This window comes from Filicampus tigris, chromosome 7 (assembly GCF_054856515.1).
Source record: "Filicampus tigris isolate MCC_2025a chromosome 7, RoL_Ftig_1.0, whole genome shotgun sequence".
In the NCBI taxonomy this organism is placed as follows: Eukaryota; Metazoa; Chordata; class Actinopteri; order Syngnathiformes; family Syngnathidae; genus Filicampus; species Filicampus tigris.
In genome coordinates this window covers 11,345,353-11,373,069 of record NC_141223.1, presented here as the reverse complement: position 1 = coordinate 11,373,069, position 27,717 = coordinate 11,345,353, and the positions used below count along the sequence as shown (strand labels likewise).

Sequence of the window (27,717 nt, the reverse complement as noted above, 5' to 3'; positions counted from 1 at the left end):
TTAAAATCTTGTTCTAGATGATGGATGGATGGATGATTTCTATTTGAGAACAAAATCTGTACTATGATCCCTGAGGGCAGGTCCGGACCTGGCTTGTTTTGCACCCTGGACAAGACATAATTTTACCAAGCCCCGACCCTCAGCCAACGAACGATACACTGCAAGGGCAACAAAATACAACAAACACCAGAGCATATATCACCTGTTTGTTTATTTTATACACCAGGGGTGTCAAACTCACATTTGTCGGAGGGCTGTTACGACTGTTAACCAGTGTAAATGTATGATCACCTTATCCACAACTAGTTTTGAAATCAGAAGCCAGTAAATAGTTTGTTCAACGATTTTTCTGTATATTTTAAAGGTAGGATTGGTAACAAATGCTTGAAATATTGAATGTGTGTCAACACACATGATTAGTCTTCGCGGGCCACACAAAATGATGCCGCGGGCCGGATCTGGCCCCCGGGACTTGAGTTTGATATTCACTATTCACAAAAAGTTAGGGACATTTGGCGTTCAGGTGAAATTTATGGAAAATGTAAAAAGTTCACGCTACAGTGATATCATAAAATGAAAGTAGGACATTTAAAGTGGCAATCAACCCAAACATATTTTTTCAAGAATATGTTCCCAGCAGGCCAACTAGTTGAAACATGGCATTCTGATTAATATCGCGTTTGTGGAATATGAGTTAAGCTGCAAAATTCACCCCTTTTTAGCCATCTCAAGGGGCGGCCATTTTGTTACTTCTGTCGACTGAAAATGACATCACAACTGCTCAGGGCTCAGGTAACGACCAATCACGGCTCAGCTTCAGAAAACAGGTCAGTCGTGCATGGAATGCACTTTAAAAATGTGATCGCCATGATACTGTAGTAAACCACTAGATGGCGCCTGTGGCCTTTGGGGTTCCCAAGCAGCAGCCCGCCTTGCCTAGTGACAAGAATCGCTTCTGGAGACAGCCAGGGGCCCCATATGCGAAACTGTGAACACAAGCTGGGCGATTTAAATGGAATAAAGAAATTCATCATTCACAAATGACACTTTTCTCCCAATTAATAAACACATTCCTATCTCAGGTTACGCGAGCGCTATTACCAAAATGATCCATTCGTGGGTCATGGGAGTCTATCCCAGCCAATATGGGAAAAGGTGAGTTACACCTCGTTGGCCATTCACACTCATGTTCACAACAATGGGCAATGAGGAGTAACCCATTCACTGCCAGCCCAGTTAAAATGGATGTTTGACTTCTTATAGCTGTCAGGCATAGCGAATGAGCTAACCCATTCACTGTCAGTCCGCTAAAAATGGATCTTTGACGCCTACAGCAGTCAACGGCAGTGAAGGGGTTTAATTAATGTACTATAAATGTTTTTGCAATTTGCGAAGGAAACACAAATCTCACACAAGCACTGGCTGGGCCACCACACCAACATTATACATGTACTATTACATGTTTATGTAAAAGTTGTTGAGTAAATATTTTAATTGGCTATTATTTTACAAATACATGTATACAGTATATTTTACTTGGATTGAAATACATGTATGCAGTATATTTTACATTGTTAAGTGAAACTCCTCATTTCAAATTGACAGCTGCAAACTGACAGCTGACTGCAAGCTCCACACATGATAAAACGATGACGGAACACAGAAGACGTCATTTTTGGGTCACTGCTAGCGGATAATTTAAGTTGGACTTAAATTCCATAAATACAAGGCGAACTCAAATATTTTATAAGAAAGTAGTCTTCAACCAAGCATGTTTTAACCAGAATCAGCGCCTGACCAGATCAGGTTTTTGTTACTGAATAACAAAAATAAGACAAATATCATGTTACCTGTAGCGTACACAATATAATTTAGTATACATATGGGTAAAACAACAACAACAACATAAGTATGCAGTGTTATACAGTACTTACTTTAGATGTCAAAGGTTTTTGTGGCTCCCAGTGTTTTTTTTTTCCTTTGGGAGACGTTCCAAATGGCTTTTTGAGTCTTTAGGGTTACCGCCATCTGGAGTTGCTGAGTGAGATTAACATTACATCACCATGCGGAGGCCAATCAGCAGCCAAATTGAGACTAGGGGAGAAATTGAACACATTACTCATAACAGAACACCAGCATAGTCAGAGAGATTTTAATCCTCCATCACAGTATCCAAGACAGTCTTTTGGGAGATGTCTACACGTTGCCCTGTGCTACATGCTCAGCCTGCCTCCTCTGGTGGTAGGCGTTGTATACATCCAGAAACATGTCCTTGCATGATATGCGTGCTTTCAGTTTGGAGCAGATGAGGAAGGAGCCGGCCATCTTGCGGTGGAGGGAGTAGGTTTCCTCTGGTGGAGGAGTGAGGCGGTGTCGCAGCATGACAGGGACGAGGCTCTGGATGCGTTGGGTGGTGCTTTGAGTGCCAAAGTCAAAGGGCTCGGAAGATGCAAAAGCTTCCCCAAGAATCATCACAGCCTCCACATGAGCGTCTTTGAAGGCCTGGTGGCAAACATGTAGAGAATGAACTGTGTGCAGTCTGAAATGCACCACCTCAAACTAAAAAAAAAACCCAATAACTATGATGCATACAATAAAAGCCTAGGGCCACCAGAAAGAAAATTAACTTGAACTTCCACTCGCTCTGAGATTTTTTTTTTTTTCCAAGACATACTGCATGTATAATGGGAATTCTTGTCCATTCAACTTTTTACGACTTTTGTGAGGTCAGGCCACTGATGGTGGATGAGGGGGATGGGTCATAATCTCAGTTCTAGTTCAAATGTGTTTAACACATACAGTACACACCTCACTATAAATCTCTCGGCGCTCTATGACGTGGACAAATTAATCCATAACAAGGATCTTTAGCAAAAAATAGAACAACAGATATGAAATGAGATGGGGAATATGGGATACGCCACAAGCACAGGAAAGGTGATGTAGTAAAAATAGAGACGGGTAGAGTCTAGTTCATCATTGGTCACTACAAGGGCTGGTCAGATAATGTGGGTGAGTCGGATGTGGCCCCCTGGCTTTACTTTGCCAGGTCTGGTCTAAACCATGTGAAAAAAAAAAAGAGCAGAACAGCAGAAAATATTTGATCTTACCTTGGTCTCGAAACCTGTCAGGAACTTCAGGTCTTTGGATTTAGAGAGAACAGTGGCTCGGTCACCGACAGAAGCTGCATGCACTACCTGTATATAAAGACACTCCATTTTAAACCTGAATCAAATGAATTCCAATTATATATTTTAGATCAGGGACGGGCAACTGGAGGCCTGCGCAGTGTGATGCAATGCAATTTGATTTTGTCATACGTCTGGTTAAGAAGTGCGTGGTTTTAACTGGCCCACCGGAAGTGCTGGTGAAAAATTGTGGCCCCCCCCATCATTTAAGTTGCCCATCCCCGTTTTAGATTCATCTTACCTCTATGTACTCATTTGTAAACGATTCCGGGTAACTTCTGCATGCTCCAAAATCCAACAGAACTACCTAAAAAAAAATTTATTCGCATATGTTGACTGACTTTCATGGAAATCAGCATTTAATTGGCTATACCAATCCCTCGTACCTTGTTTGTTCCCGAATTGTAAAAGAAGTTGGCCCAGTTGGGATCTGTCTGCATGAACCTGAACTCAAAAAGCTCCCTCAGACACAGCTGGAGGATGTTGGAGCAGATCTGAAAAGTTTGGAGTGAGGCATGTGTGTTTGATAATTAATACCACGAGTATGTTGCTTTTTAAACATATTATAGTAAGTGTGACAAATATGAAACAAAGACGAAGAATAAAATAAATGTCTCTCCTGTGATATCAACCCCTTTAATCTTCAAAGGGTTGAATTAAGTCAGACCTGGTTCCTGGTCTCCTGGTCCAAGTCTACACAGCAGTCTAGCGGAACCCCCTGCACCAGCTCCATTGCCAACACTCTCCGTGTTGACAGCTCATCGATCACCTCAGGAACCTGGAAAAATGTGTCTCCCTCTAGCAGTGATCTGGAGGCCATAGATAGAAATATCATCATTATGACAAACAGAACTAGAATCACTTAGTATAACGCAATTTTAAACTGACCCTTCATTCTGGTGAATGTAAAATTGTGCATTGGAATGTGGGTGCTTACTGCCACACAATGCAAGGCTTTTCTACCTGATGTATCTGATTGTGTCACTGCCCCATGTTGGCAAGCGGTAATTCACTCAGGGAAAAATTAATTCCACAGTCCGAACCTTCATTCAGATTTGCACCGAAGTTTAATGAGATCATCCTTGCACTTGCACCATCACCAAAATCGGTGATGTATATTTTCTGTCACCATACCCACAGTAACTTACTACATCCAAGAAACAGTGGCAGTAGTAATTAAAAAAAAAAAAAACAATACTGTTGCAACTTTCTAACCTATGATGAGACTATAAACTTGTGGCATTTTGTTTAATGTGACATTCTAAAGTTATTTCCTGTGTCATGATAATTTTAACAACCTATGCAAAGACTGGACCGAGGTAAGTACAAACGAGGTCAACAAATACAACAACAATCACATTCATTGGTTTTTGAAGCTAAAAATACTTATTGGTATTTCCCGGGCATCTTTCCTTTTGTCCCCAGCACCTTAGTGACTACGTTTGCATGCAGTCAATATTTGGGTTAAGGTCAAAATTCCGATTTCTGAAACATTCCGAATAACCCGTTTACTTGATTGAGCAGACAGAGTTGCTCCGGCATTTGAATAACTCACTGTGTTCGGCGACGCACAGCGTCATGACTCAAAGGTGTCATTTCCACTAGATACTTTCAACTGTCAATAAAACACTTAATATTCATGTCACTCACCACAAGAATGAAGCAGCCGGTATCCTACTTGCTCCAAAAGTGTGCTTTTGTGCTGCGTTCTCTGAGTTTGTTTACCTCTGCTTGTGTATTTGCGATGGGTTTCGCGCCAAACAACGCACTTCCGGATATAAGCACTTCCCCTTTCCCCATTCTCATGCTGTCAGGCGTTAATTCGTAAACAAATCCCCCATTGTATTGAATTTTGGCTTCACTCAGTATTGTGACATTTTAGGCGCTCCAAACTGGACTCCAGTGGATACAAATGTATAATCCAATATTAAAATTTACCTAAATTTCTTGGCACACTCAGCTTCCCTCTCATAGTCACACTCCCATGCGAGTTCTCGCTGAAGAACCTCCAAGCTGCTGTCTGCAAAGAGGCCTGGAAAAAAAAAAACATGCTAAACTAAGAACTCTAAAGCAAAGAAAAACTGTCATGATTGACTTCAAATGCAACAGCATAATTTCTGTAACTTAACAAACCACAAATCCATGAAAGATTTACATATTAAAAACAAACAACTGTGGGTTGATTCAACAAAAGTATCCACATTCCTGGGTTTTTAAAAATGAACATGTTACCTTCAGGTAGAACCACACTTAATTTCAGTATTGACATGAGGTTGTTTATGTCACTATGGATACTCTCTGCCACTCCAGGGTACTGGGAAGAAAACAAAAAAGAAGATCAACAATAAGCGAGACGAGAAAGTCGCATTTCAAACCTACCTGGATCTTCATTGCGATTTCTCTGCCGTCTTTTAAAAGCCCGTGATGCACCTGTCCAATGGAAGCTGCGGCGAAGGGTTTGTCCTCAAAGGATGACAGCTTCTCTCTCCAGCCTGGACCCAGCTCCGTCTCTAAAACATTCTACAAGTATGGTGCACAAGGTAAAAAAAAAAAACAACTAACAAATCACAAGGACAGTACATAAGTATTCAAAGCCTTTGACTCGAAGTTTCAATTTACATTCAGGTACATTCTGTAGTGTTTCCACTGATCATTAGGGATGGGACACTCTGCAAGGAACAGTGGTCCCTTATGGACACTGTTTTTTTTTTTCAATTCACTTTGCATTGTGTTCGTTTGTATGTGTGCGCATGTGTGTCTGTTGCATCTTTACACACTCACAATTGAGATTGCATCCAGTTTCAAAGTGCAGCTCACGGATATGCTAAAAGGTCAAACTAGCATGAGCGGTAGATTTGAAAGATGATAATTTGACATATTCAAACTGCCGGTGTGCATTCATTTTTGTTTTACCGTTCAATACGACAACGAGGGAGTGAAAACTGTTGACAGACATTTGACTGTCTACATTTCTTGAAATATATCCGTACCTTAAGGCAGTGATTCTAAACTAGTGTGCCGTGAGAGATCATCAGGTGTGCCACGGGAAATTTTCCAATAACATTATTTTGACCCAAAAAAAAATTCTAATTAAAAAAATTAAAGCTTTGTTAATTCTTTTATACCAACCTTGTATAGTCCCAAGGCAAAACAATAAAATATTTTTCCACTTGATGACAGAAGTCACATTATGACCCTGTACAGCACCTTTTTGTGAGTCATTTTGCAAAGTGGTGTTCTGTGAGATTATTTCCTTTGTGAAACATGTGCCTTTGCTCAATAAAGGTTGGGAAACACCACCTTAAGGAAACACAAGCAATGTGATCTAGCTTCTCCTGTGTTCAGATCCTGATATACAGTAACGCTTTCTGGACACACAACAGGCGTGACAACAGACTTTTCAGATTCACTGTATAAGATCTTATCTACAGTTGGAAATTTCGCGACATTCCCACTTACATTCATTTGCCAGGTTGGCATGAAATCTGCACTCTGCCGGACCCTCTCAAAGATCTTTTGGAGCTGGGGGTTGATGAAGGAATTGTCTGGGGAGGGGAAAAATACAAAGCCTGTTAGATAAATATTTGAACCTGTTTGAAAGTATGAAGCACCGCTATCCAGCGATTACACAAGTGTGGCACTTACCTTGTATGCTTAGCATCTGTCCAATCTTCAGTGCAGCTCCACGTACTTTACAGAGTGTGTTGACAATTCTCTCCGCATTGGCTTCTGACAGGAGGGGGGAGTCTAACAAGGCATTCATATCTACAAGAAGAGTGATGCGTCAGTACGTGTGAAAACTAGGACAATGAAAAATGTAACACACTTTTGAAGGAAGATTAAACCCATCTTCAATAGGGTTGGGAATCTCTGGCCTGAGGCCGATTCGATACATCTCTCTATACACAAGTTGTCATTCGATAGAAAAAAACCCGTTATATTTAAGGGTGCAACAGTTCGATTAAGTTTGGGAGTCATGTGATGCGATTTGCTTAAGTTTGGGAGCACTGTATATGTATATGCGATCAATTAATTACAGTCAGAGCTCAAGCGTTAATTTTTTTTAATCACATTAATCTAATTTGTAAACTTTCTGTATGATGATGAGATCCATTTTGATGCATGGGGCTTGTGCTCGAGTTGTTGGGGGTGTAAAAAACAATGGTCAATGTCACACCCTGAAGTGGACACTGATTGGCTGTCATTGTGTTTGGCATAACCTGATAGGCTGCTATTGCAGGTGGGAGCAAGTTCAGGAGCAGAGATAAGTTGTGAAAATCGAGGAGCATGTGACAGTTGTTGGTCGGATGAATGATAAATTTAAAAAACACCCTGACGGCACTATTGATAAAGGCAATACAATACAATTTTATTTATATAGCGCATTTCAAAACAGCTGGAGCTATAACAAAGCACTTTACAAACAATAAACAATAAATAAATAAGAATAAATAGTAAAGGATAATATGCCTTCTTTGTAAGAAGGACTTTGATTACCAAAGAAGGAGATCCAGCCTACCACATAAATGCAAAGTAACCAGCCGCGACTAAAGCCACAGCTATTGATAGCAACGAAGACGCTAATGCAGCGAGCCATTACAAAGCTCTTCGCCAAACTAAACGGCATATACCCTCTCCATCACTCCCCCACCCCACATGTTTACAAATAAAAAGGTTGCTCGCAGGAGATTGGCTGCTTGAAAAATAGACCTTGGGTCAAAAAAGGTTGGGCACTCCTGGTCTATGGGATGTTCCAAGAGGTACAGATGGTTTTAAAAGCTAGCCTCCAAGCATTTTACCTCTCAGGCAGCTAAAAATCCATTTTCAGAGAATGTTATAATAGAGGGAAATTACCTTTTTGTTTGCCACCCAGCGACTGCTTTGCTACTTCTGCAAGGGCGCCAATCCCCAGACCGACTGCCAGTCCTGTGGCAGAGACATGTTGGATGATGAGTGGCTTTGCCACATTTAAACAATATAAATGAATTGTTCATACCTCCAAAGTTAACCAGCCTGCTGATTCTTGTTGCAGGCACCTTCCTCTCTCTAGCACGGTCATTAAGCTAAAGGAAGACAAACCACAACCTATTGTAAACATGACATTACCTGTTACAAGCACATTGTACTTACACAAGCCCAAAAGACCATAAAAATGCACTGATGGAATGTATTCCCTTATGAATTAGGTGTGGAGGTTCAGTGTGACAATAACCCGTTAAATGAAATTGTACGATTCAACAAAAACCCATTGAATTAAGAGTGTAGTGAATTACTGAACGCACCCTCTGCCGAGCAGGTTTAACCAAGCCCTGCTTGGCTTCCCTGGCCTTCTTGATATCTTCTGGTGTGAGTCTGGTCACCACCGTATCATGGACACATCTGGTCGGGTGGTAAAATCTATCGGAGGCAAACGTCGTGTGGAGGAAGCGTGAGTTCTGACCTGGCCAACCAGCACCTGCTGACGCCGCCCCTGGACCAGGATTTACTCCTATGGTAGGGCGAAGACGTACATCACAGCTAGGACCGTTCTAATGCAATACTGAGATCTAAAACAGCTAAGTCAACTGAAATACATATCGTTGAACCAAATGAAAATAAATGATGAATAGAAATATCTGAGGGCTGCCACACCGCTCACTGCAGAAGGTTTCACACTGGCGAAAAATCAATTTCCGGTTTATGAGCAAGCGAGACACGGCCACCCAACTTGCGCCAACAAGTGATAGAAATACAGATGACATTTTGCTTCAGAATCATACTCAATCAAATTTATAATTTCATATGTACCTGTGGATGAAATAGCGAAGCTTGTGGTAAAAATAGAGGCGAGCAGGGTTAGGGTTAGACCTGTACAAAACTCTGCCTTTGCAAACAATCATGTTCGGTCTTTAAGGGGTATTAGTTTCTTAAAATACTTATTATTAGCTAAATAGGTTAACACAAAAAAATGAAAACAAATACTGATTCAATTCATAACGCACATGATGTTGTGGCAGCTCAGTGTAGACCAGAACCTGGGCAAAGTACGACTGTCACATCCGGATCGCCCATTGTCTCTGACCGGCCCTCACAGTGACCATGAAGCCAAAGTAAAACATAAATTATGTGTTTTATTATGAAAGTTCTGCTTTTATTTTATGTGCACACGTGTGGATGCTAGTACAAGCCAGGAAGCAAGCACGAGTTATGACTTGCAGTGTTGCCAACTTTGATACGTATTCACTATGTTTAGCCACTTTTCCAAACTCTCTAGCAACTATTGTTCATAACATAATTACAAATGCGAGCCAAAATGATAACAGTGGTCGTAATATTAGTAGTAGTCTTATTTTTAACATTGTGGAGGGAAGAGGGCAAAGAGATTTGGCCTAATAATACTGTACGCAAATCTACAGTTTTGTGTACTGTGCGTGTTGAGTGTATGATAAGTCATCACTGTATCATTGTCCATTTCTGTCAATAATATTGTACTTCCCATTTATCGATATATTTGGGAGTCCTGACTAGGAACAGCTACAATTGAGATCAACTTACAACAAAGAATAACTTTAAAAGCATGTTCCACGGGGTCATAGAACAGCCCCCCTACCACCCCACCATGCATTGCACCGCGCCCCACTATTTCAGAAGCCCTGCTTTAACAATACATACCATATCTAAACAAAAGCATTTTTTGGAACAAGGCTGTATGCATTTTCCAGATACAAGATCAAAGTTGAGGTTCGCATGTTGGCTTGGCCCTCGGCAAGCATTGCAGTTTCTCATGTGGCCCCTGTGCAAAATGAATTGATTTTCCTAAAATCCTACTATAATGATAACTAAACGGTCCAGACAATACCTGGAGCTCTGTTGTTTGTCTGTGTTTTGTCATTAACATCAGGAGGGAACTCTGAGCCCACGGCCCATTTGGTAGCTTCATCAGCATCCACATTTTCCCAGCCTTCCATGTCAGGAAAGACATCCTCCTTGACCGGCTGTTGCTGAGGACATAATTAGAAAGGTAATTAAACTATAACACTGACATACATCTACAATCCATCCGCATAATTTGCATATATAAGAGAAACAAATATAAAGGCGGAAAAATAAAGATAGAAAAAGGTTCAGCTATAACATGCTAGAGGCAAAAACGTTTATAGAAACACCTGCAATTACTGCAACTCGCCATTGTTTTCAGACACTTTTGTTTGTTAGAATACTTCATAGAACGAATGTACTGTCTAAATTGTTTATGAAAGACAGTAGCCTGGCTTTCTTGTGTGGAATTTACAACAATTCATGTGAAATTTTGACATTAGGACCAATGATTTATCAGATAATATGGACACTTTTTTCCACGCTATCTTCAAAAAAAAAAAAAAAAAAAAACATTTTTCCAAGCGATTATGACATCCCTTTCAATATTATTATGAATAAAATAATAGGTAAAAAAACTAAAAGGTAGACAGTACCATACTAAATGAACAAACATTTCAAGGCACTCATCAAAAAGCTACAAATCAAAATATCTTTCTTAAATCTCTTACTAATAAACAGTAAATTTTAAGCAAAAGTAATAGAAAACGTCTATTGACAATCCCGGGCTTAGGCCAAAAGGACGTCACAAGTCAAGATGGTGGTCAAGTCAATGAAAACAAACTCTTTTACTAAATGTATATAGATAATAATGCAAGCTGGTTAAAGCCTAAAATATTTAGGAAAGAAAACAGTACATTTTATCACACTCAAGAATGGGTCTTACCACTTACTACATTAAGTGCTCACTACAAAGCACTGCGGTCTTGGTTTTAGCCTCTTTTCCTAACTCTCCAGTTTCACTCTCTTCACTCAGTTAGGGTTACCCCACTTTCCCTGACGTTCAGGGTACACACAGTAATATGGAATGATAATTTACTTTCCATTATGTTATGGTTGGACTATCCAACCGCGGATTATTTTCACCGATTAAGGCGCGTTGCATTGTGAAATGTCCGGATGTTCAGAATTGTCAATAAGGTATGCTATACTGTATGCGCAAAAGTCTCCTTTTTCCCCCCGGAGCACTTGCCCCCCAAAATGTCAGTGCACACCACTGCTTACCGTGTTGTTGCCACTCATGAAGGTGCCCACGAGGCCTTCCGCCATTTCCTGAGCAACTTTAACTCCTGCTCCCAGTGAGGAGTTGCAGGCCATTAATCTGAGCTGTTCCCCCTGGGTGGTGATCAGAGCACATCCCACTTTATTTGCCCCGCGTAGTACCTGCAGGACTTCTGACATCATCACTGTGTGGAGAGGTGGAGAAGATATATCATGAAAATGGCTAAGAAAAAAAATATTTGTCAATGTATAAGACCCTGTGCTTTCAGTAGGTATGTAACAACTGACTAATGTCCGCCATTTTTCGTTACGCCATTTTCATGTGATCATGTCGCCCAGGTCTGTTTTGCATGCCTCTCCGAAAAATTTGCTCTGTCTTGTTAAAAATGTGTTTTTGGCATCTATTTTTAGGTATGATGTACAGTGAAATCTCCTCTGTTGCCTCATTTTCTATTTGATGATTTTCATGCAGTATTTCGATGATTAGCGCACACACGGAGGGATACTGTAACTCATTTTTGACCACCCAAAAAGTGTTGAAAGCTAGTTGGCACATTTATATCAACCTACTGCACATACTTTTGAGGTATTTGGGGACATGCAGACAAAGTTTCATCAAACTTGTACAATACGAAAGAAAATTATACAGTGCGGTAAAAATTGTGTCGCCTAACCGTGAATGGGCGGAGACTCAGAGGAGACGACCACCGGGATAAGTCAGCCATCCGTTGCCAGTGATGGTGTGTGTCAACTTAATTGTGTCTAATTAATTAAAAAATAGTCATTAAAGCGGAAGTCAACCTAAACATATTTTTTTCAAGAATATGTTCCCAGCAGGCCGACTAGTTGAAGCATTCTGATTAATTTTGCCTTTGTGGAATATAAGTTAAACAGCGAAATGCACTCGGTTTTAGCCATCTCTGTGAGGGGCCATTTTGTCTTCTGTTGACTGAAAATCACAACTGCTCACAACGATCAATCACAAACAGGCTGACCTGTTTTCTGAATCTGAGCAGTAAAAAAAAATGTTTGCGTTGACTTCCTCTTTGAATAATTAACGATAATTATGATTACTCGGCTTGTGAAATCGAACACTTTCTTTTGGTGTATCATCTTTATAATTCGGTCCATACTTAAGGAAACTCTGAGGCCTCAAGATCTGAGCTTCATTCTTTGCCTTAAAAACGGATCACAGGCCATTCCATTGTTTTGAACTAGAAACAAGATGCATTTTTGCCCACTTTTTGAAGCCTTAAAGAACTTAATTCTTAACATATTGAGAAAATCTTAACACAGTTTTGGTCTTTTATTCCAGCTCTTTCCAGTGATATTGGTCTTGCTGGGATGTCACGTACCTACTTTACGTTTGTCATTCTGCTCGATGGTTTAACCACTCAATGTTTTCATGCTGATAATTTCACGTGTCCGCATGACAAACCGAGTGTAGTAAGCAGTACTAAAATTCAAGTGAATACAATACATGCGTAGGCATATAAAACCCTTTGGGTACTGTAGCTAACTCAAGCAATGACCGCCTTTCCTGCCTTTCCTAACCAAGGTATGTTGTCTCGCCCGCAGATAGGAGCAGGTACAAAATTGACACAAACACAACTATTCCTCAAAGCATTGTAACGAATGCAATATTCACAAAATTATGATACTTACTTTTCGGAAGGGGTATAGTTCACCTTAGGTATTGCAATGGACCTGTGAGGTCGTGGTCGAGTATGCAAGGAAAAATATGCTTTCAACGTTATAGAATCCCGGAAGTGAAGTTTTGACCAACGTCATAGCGAGCCAATCACATCTTCCAAGAATAATAATTGTAAAAAAGGGCGTAATTTTTGGGCCAATGAAAGAAAGGAATTGTTGACGAAAGGCGTCTACCCCAAATAATCTGTCCAATAGCATACATTATAAGGAGTTACTAAAATGAAACAAGGGCCAATTGGAATCGAGGGGAGGTAACAGTTTTAGAGGACGCCAACGTTGCACGTGTACTGCTGGGAGGTCGGTCGATCAAAGAAGGAAGTCGTTGTTGAAGTCTTTTGGATAATTTCCCGACATTACAACTAAATATAACATACCTTATGTGACGAGAACTAATATTTCATGCAGAAACATGCAGAAATTAGCTGTTCTGCATGTGCCTTTAAAAATTGTAAACACTCGCAATTGAGTATTGTGTAAGTACCACAATGTTTACTGTGATGATGATTTGACAGACAGACAGACAGACAGACAGACAGACAGACAGACAGACAGATAGATAGATAGACAGATAGATAGATAGATAGGTAGATAGATAGATAGATAGATAGATAGATAGATAGATTCATTTAACACGTTATCACAGGAGTCTGATAACGTCAAATCCTGGTTTGTGTACATTTGATTGGCTTCAGAATTATAGCACAACTGGTCCTCTGACAATTGGGATACCTTGGATGGTCAACTGGTCCATGGGTAGGATTCAAAGCAACTTTACGAATTCACTTCAATTTACTTCATTCAGACATACATTTTTATGAAATTTCAAAATTTGAATTTGAATGTAGTATTTTTATGTTAATTTTTATTTTAAAGTTATTAGTAAATAGTAATAATACGTTATAGGTCCAAGGCAATTTTGTTGAATAAATGTGTTATAACCTTGCAATAAATGTGCACTAACTTTGCTCAAAAAATAGTTTTCACACATATTCACTGCTTTTCACACCGAACTGTTGTTACGTTTGTGTAAAAAAAATGTTAAATTATTTTTAAAATGTTATAGTTTTGTTTGCATCTAAATTCAATTCGTCACTGCTCACTGGCGGCTGGTGCAGCCATATGAGCGTCGCACAACACCCTTGGTGCTTTGAATCATATTCATTATAAATGTCAAATAATAACTTAACATACATTAAGAAAAGCCTTTCTGTGTAATGAATTTTATTGAAGAATAAAATTCTAATAAGATCTAATAGTTGACCTGAGTATTATGCAACAATGCTCATCGTCACACTACAGTATTGCAAACTGCAATGACAACAATCAGCACGCGGTCAAGTGTATGTTAGTAGGACTGTGTACGTGTGAGTCTTAAACACAATTGATGCATCTCATTAGAAGTGGCAAGTGTACCTAATGTGGCATTCAAATGAACAATGTGACGAGTAGAAAAAAATATGTACAAAGTTAGCGTGACGGTTGTCAGTGACCTGTTCCGCAACCCCCAAACCCCATGTGTGTGCAACCTTGTAATGTTCAGATTGGAAACTAGCGCTGTCCAGCGAGTGGGGGAGAAAAGCAGTGGGAGAGGGGGAAGAGCGGGGGGAGCCGTGCAGACGCCATATATGGGCACACCACCGACTCTAGTTTGCGATTGGCTGGCCGCCTTATGCAGCTGCTTGTCAACAAGATGGCCTTCCTCCCTCTGTCGTTTTTGACACCGATTATTTTGGTATCCCAGTGCACATACCGTAAAAGCTTGTGTCACTTCTAAATAGATAGTAGGAGAGGGGCTGCTGGGAGTCCTAACTAGGTATACAGTCAGCTAGGCTGCGTTCAGTGAACTGACAAGCCTCGATAGCAGCCGCCGCCGCCGCTTAAGGAAGGTTGATAATAGAAAGTACTGTAGCTGCTGTCGACGTTAGCCTGAGAGGCAAGCTAGCTTAGCTACGTGGACGCGGATAGTTCAGTCGTGTCACCTGCAATATCCTACACAAACTGGTTTTGCCACAAGAAGCACTACGAGGAAAGTCGTTCCATCGACGCTTTAAGGGCCAAGACGGTTGTTTGTGAAAGCCAGTGTTGTTGAGGTAAGAGTGCAAACAAAATTCGACGTTAGTGGTGTTTTTTTTTACCTTGTTAGCTTGCTAGCCACTTTGCAGGTATACGTATTATGATATCAAGTTAGCAAGCTTGTTAGCAACTCTAGTTGTATATTTACTTAACGTCCCGGATGCTAACTCGCTAAAATACACATCCATTCAAGTACGGTTTCTTCGTACTCGCGATTAAAGGTTACACACTCAATAAACTGAATGCATAGTTTGTCCTGCACAGTAAACACATAAATCGTTTGTGGTGCTACATCAGCTTCACTTTGCTAATTGGGTAACGTGCCTACTTGTTTGTCAGGAATACTTAAATATAGGAACAACCAGATGATTTAAGACTCATGTATGTATGTGTATACGTATATACACGCACACACACATCAATGGACATACTGTCTGGGTGGGCCGATTGAATTTGTACAGATAACAGTGTGTGATATGGCACAATGGTTCTTGTGATTGACAAATCAAAGTCTTAACTTTTAATGCTGTCACTGTGTAGGCCTGTCACAAGAAATACTAACTCTTGACAATTACTATATTGACTTACTGTTCGATAAATAATACAGGCACAATAGTTCCTTCCAGACTCGATAAATATGTTTGATTACCTAAGTTAATAACATTCAGTCGTGCTTGATGCTTTACTCTCCTGTCAGTCAGCTTGCTCACTACTGTGGAAGGCAGGACACATAAACAAGCACATAAGACAGACGATGTGAGTGTTGAAGCAGCGAGAATTAGAGTACTCGTTTTCTGATGGCAAAAAACATGACAGGACCTGGAGTAACATGTATTTCCCAACAGTTTGGAATTAGAAAAGATCACTGATAGGAATTTTAGCTAAAGAGTTGCAGCCCCACAACCGGGGATGCCCCGTTCACATTTTTTGCACCTGAGTCCAAGTCGCTTGAGTTTTGTGTAACTGACAATAAAATGTAATGAAGAAGGAAAATTGTTTCAATTCTTCTTCTTTTTTTTTTTATTTATTTTTTTTTTTTTTTAAATAGATGCCATGATTATAGTATTTTATATGGTTGTAAATCAGCAGTGGTTCAAATCAAATACAAAAAGTAGAAATAGTAGTAGTAGTGGAAGTTGAAAAACTATTGCTTAACTTATCTGACAATAAAGTTTCTGGAATTGACTATTTAGATTGTAAATTGCTTAGAATAGCAGCCAAATGCATATCCAAGCCATTAATTCATATATTCTGTCTGCCCAGATCGCTGGAACATACATAGCTAGTTATCACACTGCAAAAGAATAAATGATCCAGACTTAATGGTCCAAACATTCATCCTATAAGTCTCCTTCCAGTCTTGAGTAAACTACTAGAAAAAATGTACATGTTCAAATCCAAGATTATCATATAAGAAATGACTTGATTTCAAGTAACCAACACGCATATAGAAAAGGGTATTCCACAAACACAACACTTGGACAAATGACAGACGAGTAGTAAAAAGGCTTGGATAACATGAGGCCTGTGGGGGTTGTGATGCTGGACTTGAGTGCGGCTTTTGATGTAATTGATTATACGCTACTGCTTGATCAATTTAAATGTTATGGTTTTGGCTCGACGGTTCTGTCATGGATGCAAAGTTGTCTGTCAGAGAAGACAAAGTGTTCTTTAATGGAAGTTACTCTGATATTACAGTATGGCAGTGTGGAGTACCTCAGGGGAGTGCGTTGGATCCTCTTTTATGAATTGAATTATGATCTTCAATTAGTGGCGGACTGCGTAAGCAGGAATAAATTGGTGCTAAATATTCATCCATCCATTATCGATACCGCTTATCCTCACAAGGGCCACGGGGTGTGCTGGGGCCCATCCCAGCTGTCTTCGGGCAGTAGGCAGGGGACACCCTGAATTGGTTGCCAGCCAATCGCAGGGCACACAGAGACAAACATCCGCACTCACAATCACAATTTACAGTGTCCAATCACCTGACCATGCATGTTTTTTGGAATGTGGGAGGAAACCGGAGTACCCGGAGAAAACCCACGCAGGCACGGGGAGAACATGCAAACTCCACACAGGGAGGCCGGAGCTGGGATTGAACCCACGATCTCTGAACTGTGAGGCGGACGTGCTAACCAGTCGACCACGTGCCGCCGGTGCTAAATATTAATAAAACAAAATCCATGCCGCTCGGGTCTATACATATGTTGCACAGTGACCCTCAACTGAGTTTATCCTTTGCAGGAAATACAATTGAACAAGTAAAAAGAAATTAAATTACTGGGTATTACTTTGGATCATAAACTATAATGGTCTAAACACACAAATAATAAAAAAAATAAAATCGGAAAGAGCCTCGCTGTAATAAGGAGATGCTCCAGGTATATTGCACAAAAAATACTAAAAGTAGTAATCCAAGCACTAATCTTATCACATCTTGATTATTGTCCAGGAATTTAGTTATCTGCTACAAGAACTGATTTACCAAAATTGCAAATAGTACAAAATAAAGCCGCTGGATTGGCTCTAGGTTGTTCAAGGTATACACATATTACAGAAATGCATGAGAATATTTCATGGCTTCCTGCTGGAAAAAGATAACACTTCCATTTCATTTTTTCTGGAATGTTTTACAAGAAAAAAAATCCCCAAATACATTTCAGACCAATTAGTGTACATAAGAGAGAAACACAATCATACAAGACGAGCTAATTCAAACTATTTAGTGATTACGAAACCCAGAACAAATCATTTAAAGTCTTCAACAATCTATAGAGCAATCACAGGATGGAGCTCGTTACCTGATACGATCAAGACTACACATACAAAGTCCTCTTTCAAAAATAAGTTTTAAAAAAATGCTTAATGGAAACATAATAAAGGTATGTTGGGGCTCATCATGCAAATCCGATCTTTTTGGGCTGACACCGATCATCTGAAAATCACGTGTTTGGCTCCGATTTCTGATCAAGTCGATCGGAATAACCCTACCATCAACACTGTTGAGAAACCAGCGCTTAAAGACATGCTGCAGACATTTGCTAGGCAGTAAGAATTGCCCCCCAAAAATGTACATTTCCCAAACAACCATTCCAGCCTTGTTCTACCACGTGAACGAGGACAGTCTGGAGGAGATAAGACATCACTATTTCACTCTGCCACTACTACACACAAGTGGTTGTGTGTTGTATTAAGGTTTAATTGCAATTTTTGTGAACAGAAATTGATTCAGTAGTAGTATTTTTCATCGATCTAAGTTACATTCTTCATTGCTCTACATTTCAATGCAAATGTTCAATATTTCTTGAGAATTTAAAGTTGATTACTCTTAAAAAGTATGTCCTTGAATTATTATGCTGTAATATTGTCAGCAGTGGCAAAAAACAATACAAAACATGAAAGATACTATTATACTAAAAGATACTAAAAAAATATGTCATCCTAAAAAAAAATGAGGAGTATAAGTTTTCCAACAGTCACAGACAGACTACCCTGCAACACCTTCAAGTTGTCTGTTGTCTATTTTTGCTTTTCTGGACTGACGACTGCTCTGAAGGATGCACTCAGCTATATGGCCTGGTTGACACCTTGCAGCAGTGTCACTTTTGACTACCCTTAGGTTGCAGTGCTCCCCACAAACACACGCAGATGTTAGTGCAGCTGTACACTGAGGCATAGCATCATTCAACCCTTGCTGTCCTGTTTGCATGCAATATCAAATTGTATGGAAGAGCAGGCGGCTGACTTGGAGTGGAGAGCGCTTCAGCTATAATAATGATCTATTGTCTTAGTGGAAGCAAAGGACTGCTGTTCGTTGGAATGCTAAGATATTTTTTTAGTGCACATTTCCCTGGAAACAAAGGATTCAGAATTTGCATACAACTCGTTACTGTCTATAGGTTGGGGGTGTGCATTTAATACCCATGTTTGATAAAGAGCAGTTCAAAGCTGCTCCCTGAGGAGGTTCTTGTAAACAATATTCTCCATGTAATAAAAATTTTAGCCCACATTTAAAGCTAAAACATTTTTAATATTTTCATTAACGAAACTCTTGTGTATTTTGTCACAGAGCACATGTATTTCTTTAAAGCAAGTCGCCATGGTCTCAGCTCTCAAGTGTTGCTGGCTGCTTCTGTGCTTGGCCAGGTTTTGGAGGATTAGTTTGATGCAGAAAGCTTGAATCCAAACCTTCTTTTTCAGGAAGTCTTTAAAATGAAGCATAATTTAAGGTAGCTTGGTACTCGGGCTGCTGTGGTTCACCAGTTTATGGTATGGTGAACATTGATGGCCATATTGTGACGATTTTGACTTTACACAATTGTCGCTCATGTCAAGGCTGTAAAGTAAACACAGAAAATGAAAACATGTTCTGAACCTATGCTTCTCCATCCATTCAATGTGCCCTGCAATTCACTTTAGTTCTCAGAACTCGCTGAGTTTTTCCCCCAAAATATTTGGACCAAGTGTACAAGTGTACAAGTGTAACAAGTTGGCTTTTAGTGATTTCTGTAACATTTGTAGCGGTCCATTCACAGTTTTGTGTTTCAATTTGTTTGAGGCGCAAAACTCAAACTTTGACTCACATACTGCGATGCAAAACCGCTTAGTTTGAGCCTTGGTTTTGGTAATCTAACCTTATTTACATGGAAACATGTTCTTGTTGGGACACGAGCATTCTAAGCAAGTATGCCGACTAACATACTAAGTATGCACTATGCATACTATGTATCTATTTTAATGGCCGTAGTTGATCTGAGTCATGTGTCTAGTGGTAAATGTGTCGAATAAGTTGTTTGTCTTTTTTTGCTGTGAACCCACCTTTTTTTCCCCTCTCTCTAAAAACCAGAACATTGATGTACACAAATATTATTAGAAAGCAAAGATCAGTTCATTCCTGATGTTGGAGAAAGAAATCCTTAACTTTGTGCAGAGGATTAAATTAAAAATTTTCAACAAATTGGTATCAATATTTTCCCCATTTAAGTTTATGTACAATGGTGAATTAAAGATGAGGCCGTTATACATATTATTGCAATTGTCAGAGCGGGGCATTTTTAAAAAAATTGAGCGTCCGTTATTCGTCATCCATCTGCAGCGTGGGTACCCTTTCGTCTTCCGTCATTCGCCTTTTTTTCCGGGAGGAAAAAAATAGTACCCACGCATGGTGGGAAGTTGGAATCCCACGAAAGGATACACACCATATTATTCAACACCCCAAGATGAAATTGACATAAGCAACCCAGTGAAGCTTTTTATCGGAAAGATGAAAAAATCTGATTCTCAATTTTGTTATTTTTGTGTTTTGATGAGGCTTAAAATGCAAACTTATGCTTGTGTAGTTTTAAGGACAACCCAGCATGCCTTGAGTTTTTTTTTTTTTTTGTTAATGGTTAATAATTATTCTTTCCAAAAGTAGCAGTATTTGTTAGTTGCATTCACCCACCTCATTATCAATTAGTTTTCATTAACTGTTAGATTTAATTTTGCACCGTACGTTTGTAATGTAGGATGACTATGTATATGATCACGTTACGGTATTATTGTTCAGGATGCCACCTGATAGCAATTGTTGCTAGTTGCTACCAATTTCATCAACACAATAACATCCTGAAATAATATTCCATCGCTAATTAAGGTGGCTAAAAAATGACTTCTTTACGCTGACACTGTACAGCGCCTGTTGCCAGCATTTAGTGGCGGCTCCAGCGTTAGCAAGTGCTCCATTTAGGCTGGTGAGAGGCGGCAAATTACTTTTCAAAGGGAGTCGACATAAATTACTCAACACTCTTTGATAGCCGCAGCCTGACACAGTTGCTGTCGCAAATGATCACTTTTTGTTTTATCCAGGGAAATCGCTACTGTGCTTCTGATGTCACTTCATCTAACAGGCCAAAATCTATGGGAAGAAATATGTCTAAAATCTCACTCTCTAGAAATTAAAGTCATGTGCTACTGTGCACAGTTTAAATTGAAGTATAAAATGTTAAATATCTATGAAAGAAAACCAGTTGGTTGTTCATTATTAACCGGAAATGTTTTTTTTGTCTTCAGTAGTTATAACCAAGAAAAAATATGCCTATTTTTATCTGAATACCTGATTATTTGATAGAAATTTCAGCAGCTCTACAAGACGTGAACAGTTGTTCTCAAATTTTCCAAACAGGCTCAAATATTGGTATCAGCTCTCTGAGGACAAGCTATTGAAAGGCACATTTGTTCTTTCATGACATTCTCACTGAAGTTGTTGCATGTTTGGACCTGCCCATGTGTGGAACACTGCACAGACATGACAAGTTACATTTGGTCTACATTTTCTTTCACACAGCTTTCAACATCTGTAGTCTTCTTTTAAATGCCACTGAACATGTTAACTCTCACATCTGTAAACTCCGTTTCAAGGGTTTAGTCAGTGTTCTAATTCAGTTGTTTTGTTTTGTCCTAAAGAGTAGCTGAGGTTGCTGGATGAGATGTACAGTATACGTGGCTTTAAGCTGTTTTTAGCAGCAGAGAAAGCCTTTTGCAGTAAGCCAAACTCATGGCTGAAATACTCCTAATGTTTTTTAAGTGCGGTTGTGCATACTTGACGGCCCGAAAAGGTGGCATTGTTGTGGAAGGAAAGCATTTTGTTTGCACTTGGCCTGGAGCATTGTCAAAATCAAGGGGCCAGGTCAAGTAGACTGTAGCAGTTTCACTACTAAGCCATCCCCTTCGAATCTTTTCTAAAAATAGGTTCAGCATATGTCTCCATGCTCCCTGTGTTGTCGTCTATTAAGCAATCCTATTTGAACCACAAGGATTCAGCAGACGACAGTCCATTATGCTGCTTTTGGTTGAATCTCATCTCTTGGATACAGACACCACATCTGAATTGGAATCCCCTTAATTTGAGTTTGAGGGTGTCAGAGAGGAGATGTGATTGCTAATTGAGTTGAACTGAAGTTAGGGGCTGGGCCATTGTAGTTTAATGTGTAAAAATTTTGATGGTTGTTCACTTTTGTCTGGTGTCTTCCCGGCTTGAGAAGAATGACAATGTCCTGTTTGAATTACTTCTTGTGTTAATGAGCTTTGCACCTGTTGAAACATTGATCTTATGGACTTATTTATTGTGTTCCCTTTCTATTTCCTCTCAACCTCTTTCTCTCTATTCTGACTGTCCTCTAATCCAGGTTGCATGCCCGATCATAGGGGAGCGCTGCAGCAGACAGTGCCCTACAGATCAGCACTGGGGTAGGAATCTGACCATGAGCCTGCTGGCTGTGGGTGCCTGCAGGCCAGCATAGCTGCTGGCATGTTCCAGAGGTCCACATCCTGATGGACCGAGACACCTTCTCCCACATCCGTCTGTGGTGCCCACGCCCCTTTGGCACCTACTCTCAGAACAAAGCCAGGAGTGCTGGCACAGGGGGCAATGTTATACCCGTAGCTGGTGCAGGGTCTTCCTCCCTCTGCAAGGGTGAGCCCCCTCCTGGTACTAGGAGGGCAGGAGACGGAGCAGAAGATGGAGGAATTCTAGTGGGTGTGCAGGAAGACAATTTAAAAGTGGAAGATGTGGGCTCGGAGAACACACCACCTGAACCTGAACTTAACTCTGGCTCCTTGATGAAAAGCCAGCCCACATCATCCCCTTCACCAGTCCCTTCTTCCGGGGCACAAATGGAAGATGGCCGAGTGCTGCTGGACACCTGGTATGTCATCAAACCAGGAAACACTAAGGAGAAGATTGCCTTCTTTGTGGCACACCAGTTTAGTGGGGCAGGTCAACCTAGACCCAGCGCCATGAAGGTAAGCTCTGAATCCAAAAATGTGTGATATTTGTTCAAGATGTTCTCTAGGTTTTTCCAAGTACCTTTGCTTTTTTCCTTCACAGGTTAAAGGTAACTGGGCAACCGACTGTAGTAAAGCAAAAAGGCGAAGAAGATGCTCATCCTATGAGCCACCAAACCGTACGCATGCCTCAGAAACGCACCTCAGCCATGGCTCCTCTGAAGCACCCAATGCACTACCTAGCCCTGATCAACCAGCAATCGATGGGGCGAATGAGACGGACCTGCTGTCAGTGGCGCAGATGGTTGCCTTAGTTGAGCAGAGAACAGCCATGGCCCTCCGGAATATTGTGGCTGTGCAGGGAAACCAGCACCAGCCCTCTATTACCAGTCAAGAACAGGGCCTTACCCCTCACCAGCACACACTACTCCGGGAAACGGAATCGGAGCCCTCGCATATGTCCTTTATGTCTGACAGTTCAAAAGGTCAACCTTCCAAAGAAGTCAAGGAATTATCTGCTATCATTCAGACGGACCAGGAGCTGGAGGAACAGCAAGAGTCATGTCGGGTTGCACAGGCCATCGCACACTTTGAGTCTCAGAATCTGGAGAATCGTCTCCATATGGGCACTGGTTCGGCTATAGGCTTTTCTAATAGAGACAGGGAGCTGAGAGGAGGAGCAGAGTCCAATCGTGTAGCACCTTCACCACCCCCCAGCCACAGCCAAGGTGAGGTTAGGATAGCTTTCAGAGTGTCAAATCTGGACCCACGTTCTCAGCTGGAGCCAGCAGGCCGGTCACGCTGTATGTTTATGAGCTGTGGAGGCGGGAGTAGCCAAGCAGCAGCCCGATCGAAAGAAAAAATTACCTGTGACCTCTACCAGCTCGTCAGCCCATCTTCAAGAGACCCCAGTAGCCTGCTGCTTGCCGCCACGACTCCTGCCCCTAAACCAGACGGAGATCTTCATCATTTTGACAGACAAACCTGTGGCAATGCGGAAACATCCCAGGAGCCTTCTTCTGGGGAGAAAATGTCCGTGGGTGTGGGTAGGGAGCGAGTGACTGGATTTCATGTGGAAGTCGTGGTGACAGGTGCTGTGGACCAATGTGTGTTTTATGGCAAGGACAGTACAGAAAATGTCCAGGAGGAGACTGTGTGTTTTGCTATGCCTGGTGGGGGAGGAACTGTTGGGGGTGTACCCAGCTCTACTGACCACTCAACAGATGATCCTCCTCCAGGACAGCTCTTTTTCTTTCCATCCCCACGAGTGGCAGAGGAGGAATTAAATGCGACAGGTTCTGGCAGAGGATCAGGATTATGCTCTCTGGACTGTGCCAACAGCAGCAGCTCAGGAGCAGGGGTTACGCGCTCAGGAGAGCGCGCGCCACGGCCAGAATCGCCCCTAGCCAGTGTTGGGGAAGACTGTTCAGACCCATCGCTGTGTCGCCTCTATCGTCATGTCTCTCATGATTTTCTGGAGATCCGCTTTCAGATTCAGCGCTTGCTTGAACCTCGCCAGTACATGCTGCTGCTCCCTGACCACATAATGGTCAATATCTTCAGTTACCTGCCGACAAGCTCCTTGGCAGCCCTCAAGTGCACCTGCCACTACTTCAAGGTGCTGATCGAGACCTACGGAGTGCGAGCTGTGGACTCTCGCTGGAATCAAGACCCTCTTTATCGGGATGACCCCTGTAAGCAGTGTAAACGCCAGTATGAGCGTGGGGATGTTTCACTGTGCCGATGGCACCCTAAACCTTACCACCATGACCTGCCTTATGGACGTTCTTACTGGATGTGTTGCCGACGTACGGACAAGGACACGCCAGGGTGCCGCGTTGGGCTTCATGACAATAACTGGGTCCAGCAGCCTGCTGATGGCTCCCAGCCCATCCGATCCAAGAGGGAGATCAGACGAGAAGAGGCCAGGTAGAAGAGCAAAATATTGCCTCTCATCTCTTCTACTTACCCTGCATCATTTCTACTCGAAGGGTGATTATGAAATAGGAGTACAGAGAAATAATCACTCGAGGATATAGTTTATTCCACCTCATATCTTATTGCTCTCAATATAGTTGAGTGCTGAAGAAGGAACAAAAAGAAGCGTGTCACACCATGGCTTTTTTGTCAAGCCCTACAGAATTTCTCTCTTCACTGTTCTACAGAGTGGCACATTTTCAAATGTGCCTATCAACCAGTGTTGGGGGCTCTTTTTGCTGCTGTCTGTTTGCCCTCTTCTCATGCCTCTTGCGTGTCAGGATTACTGTTCAACTCCATGCACTGGAGGTTGTCAGACAGTTAATGTGACAACTTTGCAGTGTATTTGATTGAGATTAGCATTAGGTGACAAATAGAAATGTAATGCCCTAGAGCTTGGTTTGCGTCCCAAGACTGGGTTTATATTCTTTACACAACACACTTCCATACGCTCATTGGGCTCAGTGCAGCCAATTTTACAAAACTGACCTGTACTGAATCCAACATGCCAAACCATTCAGTGTGGAATGTTCAGCGTTGCTCTAGAATTGTGATTGTATGCAGCAAACTTGATATTCCAACATATGAGCTCTGTCCTGCACCATGCATTTCTAGTTCTCTGAATGTGCTGTATTTATTCTATGTCGATCAGTCCCCTGATAATGCTGCTGAAACCACTGGCTGTGTCACTAATGTTATTTCTGGAATAGCCATACCATTGTTTGATACAGTCTCACGTACTTTGTTCACTTGTTTGTTTTTTTCCCCCCCATATTTGAACCTATTTTAGTTGACCAGCATGAACAGGAGAAACAAATTACTACTTCTGGGAGATACAAAGTATAGATTAAGATCAGTGGGATAGAGAAAAAAAAAAGAGAGAATGAGAGAAATATGTCGCTTTTTATGATTTGACTTGCTTGTTTGCCTTTTTTTATGGGGGTTGGCCTTTTGGGGTGTGTAAGAATGTTTGCTGTTCTGTTGTATTATTGGACTTGGCTCCTTATCAACTGGTCCCCTTACCGAAACCACAAAGAATGTTTTTTGTGTTTTAGTCAGTCGTCATTGTTTAACTTGCCCATCTTCCTTTTTCCTTCTCCGTCCTCCAACTCGGCAGAGGGCAGTGTTGGCCAGCTCCGAAAATGCTCTTGTGTGTTAAACCAACTAACATAGACTGCAGAAACTCTACACCAGCCTCCAGCCTTAACCCCCACCCCCGCCCACCACCCTCCTACCTCTAATTCCCCAGCAGGAGATTGAGGTATCAGATACCTCACAGATGGTCTAGATTAGGTGTTGCACCGTACCCTTGTTTTAAGGGTCTTGATAGACTTTTCATACAAAAATAGTCCTCTCTTCCTTCAACTTTCTCCTCTGCTTTTTGACCACTCCATCCCAACATGCTGACTGATTGGACATTATTATAGTGATGCTGAAACTCTGCACGAAGGTGGACGATGGTTTGCTAGTCATGGGAGATACCTATAGGTTCCAGATATGTACAACTCTAATGGGAAATATCGTCTTAAATATAAAAGAGGTGATGATTAAAACTGGAAATCAAACATTGACATGGTTTCTGTGGTGTTTTAATGAGACTTGTAACTAGTGATTACAGACATACAATTCCGGTTGGTTGTCATATCAGAACTATAATGTGTTGTGAAGAAGAAACAATGGCTGAGAGAATGAATTTCACTGAATCAATGTCCTACTGAACCGTAATCTAAATGGAAAAATAGACATTTTACACAGTACTGCTTGGTTGGTATTGTAGAACCATCTTAATTATTTGTGTAAGATTAACATATTTAACAAGTTGCATGAATGGTATTTGAAAAGGTTTTATCATTTGTAACATTAAGATGTAAAATTAGATTGTTAAATTGAGTATCATAAAGTCTTGAATTTGTCAAAGGAGATTTTGGACACCACTTCAGTACAATTCACTCATTGTTGGAGACATATTTGAGAAAACTGACGTATAGAACCCGGATAATTGGCGCATTTAATATAAGCTGGTGAGCAGCTCAGCATTATTGGTCAATTTCACAAAATACAGTCCTGTACCTGAACACTACAGCAAGAGTTGTATTTGACAGAGAAGTGTATGCGTACGCTGGCTACCTCGACGCTCACGGGGACCTCGTTGAACGAAAGCCGTCGAATGTGACGCTGCAGCCATCTTTGATTTTTTCAGAATAAGAATATGGAGTCACAGCCGGTAAGTTACGCTTTTGTGCAAGAATATCTGCAAAGGAAGACTTTAAACAATACAAGCAAACAATAGTTTGTCATGTTAGCAGGTGAATTAAAATAAAATGGAGTCATGGGTAAATAGTGTTATTCTGGAAATGTAGACTAGATAATATCTTATGTTAGCATCTGAATATTAGCTTCGTTTGTGAAATGTCTATAACAGGGTTCTTTCGTGGTTGCTGATAATTCTCACCACACCACAGATACTAAAAGGGCAATGTGTAGAACGTTTTGATTTTTAAATGGTCATTTAAAAAAAAAAACATTTCAATATGCAAAGAATATGCTCTCTAACATCAACGTAATTATTTTTTGTATAATCATAGGTCACGTAATCTCTAATTATGACATAGGGCGTGCCTCCCCTACAGGAGGCTGCCATGTTTTGTTGCCATCTTTGTGCTACGGATACTCAAAGGAGACAAACTTAGAGAACGTAGTTCCGACGCATAATGACTACTGCATGTGTACCAAATACTTCATGACTTGAGGGAATACTAGAAGTCGTTTGTGATGACATTTTTCTTGCACCTCTGCTGAAGAAACTTGGTAGGCTTGCGACGTGTGGTTTCACGGAGGAAACGTTATTGCTTGTGCTTCAAAACACGCGTTTCCATCTTAGGTCGTTGCATTTTAGTGGTTGACCACTCGATGGCACTGAGTT

General features: G+C 41.0%; 2 protein-coding genes across 2 annotated transcripts; one reads left to right on the top strand and one right to left on the bottom strand.

Annotated features, from left to right (window-relative positions):
- Positions 1-194: 194 nt before the first annotated feature.
- Positions 195-13,051, bottom strand: coq8b (coenzyme Q8B). Its single transcript, XM_086036701.1, has 16 exons — positions 12,930-13,051; positions 11,268-11,449; positions 10,027-10,168; positions 8,471-8,676; positions 8,185-8,251; positions 8,043-8,114; positions 6,834-6,953; positions 6,648-6,733; positions 5,568-5,708; positions 5,421-5,502; positions 5,127-5,220; positions 3,856-3,997; positions 3,575-3,682; positions 3,430-3,495; positions 3,111-3,197; positions 195-2,502 (listed from the first exon to the last, which is right to left on the bottom strand). Coding segments are annotated over exons 1-16 (1,902 nt in total). The 5' UTR covers positions 12,931-13,051; the 3' UTR covers positions 195-2,196.
- Positions 13,052-14,607: 1,556 nt separating this feature from the next.
- Positions 14,608-26,365, top strand: fbxo46 (F-box protein 46). The gene is made up of 3 exons (XM_086036603.1): positions 14,608-15,067; positions 22,220-22,835; positions 22,921-26,365. Exons 2-3 carry the CDS (start codon positions 22,365-22,367, stop codon positions 24,748-24,750), a joined length of 2,301 nt encoding a protein of 766 aa, XP_085892729.1. The 5' UTR covers positions 14,608-15,067; positions 22,220-22,364; the 3' UTR covers positions 24,751-26,365.
- The last annotated feature ends 1,352 nt before the right edge of the window (positions 26,366-27,717 follow it).

Excerpts from the sequence above, each read along its gene's own strand:
- fbxo46 (XM_086036603.1), top strand. The coding sequence starts at position 22,365 with ATGGACCGAGACACCTTCTCCCACATCCGTCTGTGGTGCCCACGCCCC. Across the intron at positions 22,836-22,920 it reads CTAGACCCAGCGCCATGAAG|GTTAAAGGTAACTGGGCAAC; the intron begins GTAAGCTCTGAA and ends TTTCCTTCACAG.
- coq8b (XM_086036701.1), bottom strand. Across the intron at positions 8,252-8,470 it reads TTAAACCTGCTCGGCAGAGG|CTTAATGACCGTGCTAGAGA; the intron begins GTGCGTTCAGTA and ends GTCTTCCTTTAG. Across the intron at positions 6,954-8,042 it reads GCTGGGTGGCAAACAAAAAG|ATATGAATGCCTTGTTAGAC; the intron begins GTAATTTCCCTC and ends CTCTTCTTGTAG.